The following is a 7,500-nucleotide window of genomic DNA, read 5'->3' as shown; positions in this document are numbered from 1 at the left end:
CTAATACCAATACCCTCACTAACTCTAATACCATCACTAACTCTAATACCCTCACTAACTCTAATACCCTCACTAACTCTAATACCAATACCCTCACTAACTCGAATACCCTCACTAACTCTAATACCCTCACTAACTCTAATACCATCACTAAATCTAATACCCTCACTAACTCCAATACCATCACTAACTCTAATACCCTCACTAACTCTAATACCAACTCTAATACCCTCACTAACTCTAATACCCTCACTAACTCTAATACCAATACCCTCACTAACTCGAATACCCTCACTAACTCTAATACCATCACTAACTCTAATACCCTCACTAACTCTAATACCAACTCTAATACCCTCACTAACTCTAATACCCTCACTAACTCTAATACCCTCACTAACTCTAATTGCACATTAAGCGGAGACACTGCTGTGTCATGGCATGTACAGGGGTAACTACTTGTGCTATTGAGAAGTGTGGAGTCAGCTCAGAATCCCTATTGCTAGTTTTCAGTAATAACCATGACACAATAAGAATCACCAAATATTACACTTTTATAAAAACATGTTCAAGTTGATAATGAGGTGATCCACACTCAAAGGCACACAGGATTACTTTCTGAGCCGTGAACAGAGTCACTTCCCCATTAACATTGGTCAACCGCTAGCTAGCCCCAGCACTTTAATTATCACTGGGCAGCTTGCTGTAATCATCCAATCAGGACACTAGGAGCCCATCATCTGCTTTACCATCGATGCCACTCTGGTAGTAGACTTTTTAGTGTTGTCTTCTTTAGCTCTCACTGTATGCTGTGGGATGTGTGTGTGTGTGTGTGAGAGAGAGAGAGAGAGAGAGAGAGAGAGAGAGAGAGAGAGAGAGAGGGGAGAGAATAGAGGAGTGGAGAATAGAGGAGAGGAGTAAGCAGGAGCGACAGCCAAAGGGAGATGGAGGAGAGAGAGAGAGAGAGAGAGAGAGAGAGAGAGAGAGAGAGAGAGAGAGAGAGAGAGAGAGATGGCCTGTGCTGATCAAGGTGGACAGGGCTGGACGAGGACTTGTCTTACCTCATTCACAAACACCCAGTGACTGTCCTTCGATGCCAGATTGGTCTCCACCGCCTGAGAGACAAGACAGGGCGAGAGAGAGAGAGAGAGATAAAGAGAGAGAGAGAAGGAAAGAAATATGACAAGGAGGAGACAGAGAGGGACAGAAAGGAAGGAAGTGAGAGACATGGAGAGAAACAACGAGAGAGAGGGAGAGAGAGAAAGAGAGAGAGGGAGAGAGGCAATGAAAGGGAAAGAGAGGGGAAAAAAGAGAGAGAATATATAAGTAAGCCTGATGCATGACAGTTTTATGTTAAAAGAAGAGCAGGCAGATGATGACTTGTACGCTCACTCCCCAGCTTTTCAAGTAGCGGAGCACGGAGCACGCAAATAATGACTCATGCGCATCCACCCCCGCTCCTCAGGACCACAAAACACAGTCGCGGAACAATAAGACATCCTCAAAGGAGAAAACACACACACACACACACACACACACACACACACACACACACACACACACACACACGCACACACACACAGGCATGCGCACACACACACACACACACACACACACACACACACACACACAGCCCATTTCAAGTCCAATTCTAAGGAGAATGTTTACAAGCTCTCTTTCAGATGCTGTCTCACTCACAAACAGGCTTTAAAACGCTCCATCAAATATGACAACGCTAGTTCGGTCCCAGTGAACAACAAACAAGACAAGCTGTTGTAAACAGAAATAAACCGTTTCTGTGTCAGTGTCAGTGACAAGAAGAGACATCACAAAAGCCCGTGCGCTCGGCGCCTCAAAGGGCCGTGCGCTCGGCGGTGCCTTCTGGCTCCATGCCCTCTGCGCACCAACGTGATTGATCACTGGTGAGTTGCCGTGGATGAGCATGGTTGCCACGGAACCATGGAAATGGAAACGCAAATGTCAGCATGACAAAGGCCTCGACAGAAATCAGCTCTTTCCTTACCGCAGAACATAGAAGCCCATTTATGTATTTCTTTTTAATCGAAATCTAAATATATACTCTATATACATGTAAATAAATGCTTTCTGACTTTCAGAACTCCTGTGGTTATCTAAGGCAGTGTTTCTCAAAGTGTGGTCCGGGGACCACTGGTGGTCCGCAAGCTATCCCAAGTGGTCCGCGAGCAGACGTGGTAAAGTATAATATAGATGAGTTGTTTGCAATATTGAACCAACTTGTATGCGAATCCAAACAGTTCTGCAACACTAGCTATGTAAGCTATGCCAATTTAAATCACATGAATCCTCTGACACAATAAGCAAGGTGCAAAGACAATAAGCACGGTGGTTCAGTGAGTAGGCCTATTGTGTCTATTAGCTAGGTGGTCCGTGAAGTTTTTTCTACTGGTTAAGTGGTCCTTGGTCTGAAAAAGTTTGAGAAACACTGATCTAAGGAACTAGTTCAGTCAGTTTAAATTCACTTTAATAATAATAATAATAATAATAATAATAATAATAATAATAATAATAAACTTTATTTGTATAGTACCTTTCATACACAGAATGTAGCTCAAAGTGCTTTAAAATTGGAACATTTAACACAATAATAGAGAAAAAAAATAAAAAAGTAACATAAACAAACAAACAAACAAAACAGTAAATAAAACATCAGAGATTTAGAATGAAGTAAAAATGAGAATTCACAAGATGGTACGGAGATAGATACAACAACACATACCATACAACTAATGCAGTGAAAATAGGAAGACTCTGTAAATAGCAGCAGTAGAAAGTCAAATAATGTGAAGAAATAGGCTACTTAAGATAAAAGTGAGTTAAGTGAGTAGGAGGGAGAGAGAGAAAGAGAGTGGAGGTACATACAGAATGGAAGAGAGAGAGAGATGGAGGGAGAGAAAGAAAGAGAGAAATAGAGAAAGAGTTGGGGTAGAGACAGAGGGAGGGGAGAGATGGATGGAAAGAAAGAAAGAGAGTGGAGGTAGAGAAAAAGTGAGAGAGAGAGAAAGAGAGTGGGGGTAGAGACTGAGAGGAAGAGAGCGAGAGATGGAGGGAGAGAAAGAGAAAGAGAGAAACTCTCAAGATGAGACTCCTGGCACTGAGTACAGCCAGGCTTAGGGAGTTGCCGTGGTGACAGGCATGACAGGTGTGGCAGGTGTGACAGGTGTGAGTTTTTAACGGTATCTCTAATTCTACAATTCCATCCTCTCCGACCCCGCTTAGGTGTTTCTCATCTCTCTCTACACACACACACACACACACACACACACACACACACACACACACACACACACACACACACACACACACTACTCCCACTCCCCCCTGCTCCAAGAGACCAATTACTGGTCCAGCTGCCAAGGCTCCAACAGGCTTCTCTTTGACCTGCCGTCCGTCAGCCAGTGAGTCAGTCTCAGGGTCTCAGGCTCTCCGCTACACTGCGTCTGAAGCGCCGGTGACAGAGCAGAAGGAGGACACTCCGGTGACCGTCACATGATGACAGGGTGTGACCTCAGGAGTGGTCAGGAAAGCGAGCCAAGTGCTACAGGACATCCCTTAGAAACAGGCAGGCCCTGGGGAGGATGTGTTGCAGCATCGCTGATGAGACCAACTCTCATATGATGGGGATCACATTTAATCCCGTCTCTTTTGAATCTATCTGGATCCATTGATCTCAGTAAAAATTTCAAGTTTTTGCCTGAAATTGCACTGTGCCTATTTACAAGGGCATTGTTCCCACCTCTTTTGGGGTCAACCATCAAATGCTGGACCTCTATAGAAAGCTGAGAACCTGTAGTTTTCGTAGGAAACAGTCAAAATAACTGTGTGATGTACTGACAAAGAGTTACAGAGGCTAGAATATAGTTTTTTATTACAAGCATCTCTGAACTGACCACATTTCAGCCCTCTAGGTCACTTGATATCCCTTAGAAACAAAACTGAGCCCTAGCACCAGGTCTTGTGAAGCTGTGTGCAAAAGAAGATCAATATAGAAAGAAAATATGAGTGCTTTAGACTATTATTTGCCAAGGTATGCCCATGCGTTTTGTAAAATGTCTATGGATACTCCCCATAGGACTTTTTGTTATCCAAAATGCATACTGACGATCAAATGCTTTGTGTAGAAGCTCTGATATAGACTGACTACGCAAAATATGGAATAATTACAAAAAAAGTCTCTATTTTTGCATTTACTTTGTTGGTTCAATGAGTGTGTATAAGATAGAATATACATCTGTACAACTAATATTGGATAATACAACATGAAGATTACATTTCTATGGATTCTTGTGAATATTTCAGTACCCAATATGTTGCATCTACTTATTGTGCTGCAGCTACACTGCAGCCAGAAGTCAGGGTAGCACCAAAAGCGGAGGAGGGGTAGGGGGGCATTTTGGATCAAATTTAATTGAGACATAATAAAATTAATCTGAGAATGTAAAGCACTATACAGATTGTACATGAAAAAAGTTGTCATTTTTGGATTCCCAAGAGTCAAAGCTTTGAAATGGTGTATAACATTACTATGCTACATAGCAATATGGTGCATACAATTGATTTAGAATGTTGGGGGGATGTGGGGGAGGGGGGTAACCGTCCCGCTGGCGGGACACTGAAAATTATTGGGTTAAGACTGATACGGCCATGCTAACTCTCATATGATGGGATCCCATTTAATCCCGTCTCTTTTGAATCTATCTCGATTAAGACTGATATGGCCATGCTATTATTGTTATTATAGTTCCTCTTCCTGGGAGTCCACATCGAGGTGAGCCCATCCTGGAGCGTGGACACCTCAGAGCCGTCTCCTGACCGTATTGACCCTTTCAATAGAGTTCCATTATCAGCATCATAGTTGGCCCCACAAGACTTCCGTTTTAACATTCCATATGTTATCTTAATGCAGAGGAAGTAGATTGGGAACCAAATAGAATGTTCAAGCATTGTTTTTGTTTTTATTGTTGAAAGGGTCTATTGTACGTCCTCAGAATACTCAGGAAGAATAACATCACACTAAGACTGCTGGTGTCTTTTGACCGTGCCTCCATTGAGAGCATACTAACATACTGCATGTGCGTATGGTACACCAGCTGCACTGCAGCTCAGAGGAAAGCGCTCCAGAGGGTCATCAACGCCGCCCAAAAGATCGTCGGCTGCCCTTTCCCCACACTGGCAGAACTACACAGTTCCCGTTGTCTCAAAAAAGACATTATACATTATAACATTATAAAGGACACCCACCATCCTGGTCACTTCCTGTTCGAACTGTTGCCTTCAGGCAGACAGTACATATCAATTAACGCAAGGACAAATAGACTCAAACACAGTTTTTATCCAACTGCAATAACCACCCTCAATGCTGCACGAAATAATAATGTGCAATATGGAATCTGATGTGAAATAGATCACTGACAGAAAGTACTGTATGCATGTCTGTAGATGTATGTTCATACTGTTTTTATGCAATGACTGGGTGTTCATACTGTTTTTTTATGCAATGACTGGGTGTGTATGACTGAGTGTGTTTATGTATGCTGCTAATGCTGTTATATGTTTCTATGTATTCTTTTTTATGTAACACTAGCACTTAAATTATATTTTTATAGACTCAGTGAATGATGCACTGACTGGAGAGCACTTTAAATGTCGTCGTACCTGTGACAATGACAATAAAGACCTATTCTATTCTATTCTATTCTATTCCATTCTATTCTATTCTTGTTAACTGCCATGACAATTCTCCCACATTTCCGATGTTCAGATGTGGGATTCTTCATCAGTGGGGCCTGTACACAACAAATGGCTGTTAAGACACTGTGCTGTGTTTTGGTTATTGCTCATGGTCTGTTCAAATGAGTGCTATCATGCTTAAACATATAGTAGTATATGTCTAATGATTGATGTGTGAACCAACGTAGTCACACTATGTTCATCTTGCATTGATGTTCACACTCACAACATGCTGCCTGTGCAGCATCAACACTGTGCAGCACCAACAGAAATGTGTGAATGAGTGACTGAACAAATAAACGAATGAATGAATGAATGAATGAATGAATGAATGAATGAATGAATGAAACAGACAAACTAACTCTGTCTGTGATATCCTCCTCTTCATTCTGCCACATACAATCCCAGCGGCCACTAGACAGTTTGACTTTAGCCCAGCTGATTCCTTCTCTGAAACGCAGCGGAATGTAAAGTACTGTATGTGCTTATTAATGAGGAGGAGGATAAAGACCATGATTATGGCAGCTATGAGCTCTCTGTGCTGTTTGTGAATAAACACATTTACATAAAAGGCCCTTGAAGATCTAACATTTAGCTTTACTACTACATCACAACACATTCCATTTCGAATATATCACAATAACAAACCAAGGGCTGGTGGTATGAATGAAGGCTGCAAATATAGCAACACAGCCCTTGAACAGATCGGAGACAAACACAGTCAGTTTGTTTAGAATATAAGGGCACTCTACTGAAGCAGCTGTACCCAACAAGTAGATATAAATACTAATAAATAATATACAGTAGCGGTAATGTAGACTGGGCACTGTAACACAATACTGCTCTTAAGCGGACGCAGCGTGTGTGTGTGTGTGTGTGTGTGTGTGTGTGTGTGTGTGTGTGTGTGTGTGTGTGTGCGTGCGTGCGTGCGTGCGTGCGTGCGTGCGTGCGTGCGTGCGTGCGTGCGTGCGTGCGTGCGTGTAGACGCAGCTGTGACAGAGTACTGATAAATACTATTGACTACAAGGACTACAAGAGTAGCCCAATGTAACTACTGGGCACTGTAACACAATACTGCTCTTAAGCGGACACAGTGTGTGTGTGTGTGTGTGTGTGTGTGTGTGTGTGTGTGTGTGTATGTGTAGATGCAGCTGTGAGCGAGTACTTGGATGGAGTGCTGATGGGCTGAATCCCACCATATGGTCCAGACAGCAGGCCGGTGACTCGGAGACGCAACTCTCTAAAGGGATGCTGGAACATAATAAGGCTTTGTCTTCAAACACAAGTAATTAGCCCTTATGGGTGTGTTTCCTCATAAATATCCATGAGACGTAATTCATTAATGATAGTGAGTTGACTTTAGAGTGCACTGCAGGGAGAGGGATCCTCATTGCCAAGGCAAATGCAGCTGGGTGTGGAGAGTGATGAGTGTGTTGTTTGTGTTTATATTTACTGTTGGCCATGAGAGACGTAGCGGTCAGACCACCCTGTTGACCTCTGTAAGGATGTATAGTACAAAAGAAAACAAGTCTTCCACATTTACCAATGCACGATGCATGCAGTATTTCATGCCTTCCAACAATACTTATGCACAATGTGGTGTGTGTGTGTGTGTGTGTGTGTGTGTGTATGTATGACCCCCCACCCCCTCCCCCACCCTCTCCCTGCATGTTGTGTTTTATGGAAGACTTGCCACCACAGATGCAGCAGCACATAGAGAAATAGGATGTC

General features: G+C 42.8%; 1 protein-coding gene across 2 annotated transcripts in view; it reads right to left on the bottom strand.

The window, feature by feature from the left end:
• The window catches only part of grid1b (glutamate receptor, ionotropic, delta 1b), a 413,352-nt gene that overhangs the window by 79,869 nt on the left and 325,983 nt on the right, over window positions 1-7,500 (bottom strand). For both annotated transcript variants that reach the window (XM_076266605.1, XM_076266603.1), the window contains exon 5: window positions 1,062-1,115. In XM_076266605.1, the coding sequence (XP_076122720.1) occupies window positions 1,062-1,115 (54 nt within the window). The remainder of the gene's footprint in view (window positions 1-1,061; window positions 1,116-7,500) is intronic.

This window comes from Alosa pseudoharengus, unplaced genomic scaffold (assembly GCF_046254945.1).
Source record: "Alosa pseudoharengus isolate Yale_2024_CS ecotype anadromous, Long Island Sound unplaced genomic scaffold, YU_APseudo_1.1 YU_APseudo_1.1_scf_4, whole genome shotgun sequence".
NCBI lineage: Eukaryota > Metazoa > Chordata > Actinopteri > Clupeiformes > Clupeidae > Alosa > Alosa pseudoharengus.
The sequence above is the reverse complement of the archived record's forward strand: the minus strand, read 5'-3'. Positions and strand labels throughout refer to the sequence as shown.